Source organism: Penaeus monodon, chromosome 20, assembly GCF_015228065.2.
Source record: "Penaeus monodon isolate SGIC_2016 chromosome 20, NSTDA_Pmon_1, whole genome shotgun sequence".
Classification (NCBI taxonomy): domain Eukaryota; kingdom Metazoa; phylum Arthropoda; class Malacostraca; order Decapoda; family Penaeidae; genus Penaeus; species Penaeus monodon.
In genome coordinates, this window is record NC_051405.1 from 1,660,937 (window position 1) to 1,661,272 (window position 336).

Here is a 336-nt window from a genome sequence, read left to right on the forward strand (position 1 = left end):
GCAACAAACTTACCTATCATGGTCTTGCCTGTACCTGGAGGGCCAAAGAGCAAGATTCCTTTGGGAGGGCCTCTCAGTCCCGTAAAAATATCAGGACGCAACATGGGCCACACCACTATTTCCTGTTAACAACAAAGTATCTGCTTATTGGAAAGTGCACCAGTTTAGATACTCGGGATCAATAATGAAGTAGAAAGAGGCTGGCTCTGGCAAGTGTACGTTATACCATGGGATGCTGTATAATAAGAAAATGGTGAGAGTGGAGGTAATGAAGCTGAAAATGTTTTGATGGACAAAGAACAGGTAGGTGGAGGCTGACCTGGGAGCGATAAGTAT

At 44.6% G+C, this 336-nt stretch overlaps 1 protein-coding gene across 1 annotated transcript in view; it reads right to left on the minus strand.

Moving 5' to 3' along the window:
- LOC119585572 (fidgetin-like protein 1) overlaps positions 1–336 on the minus strand; it is a 26,272-nt gene that overhangs the window by 11,266 nt on the left and 14,670 nt on the right. The window contains exon 11 of the mRNA XM_037934238.1: positions 14–122. Within this exon, the coding sequence (XP_037790166.1) occupies positions 14–122 (109 nt within the window). The remainder of the gene's footprint in view (positions 1–13; positions 123–336) is intronic.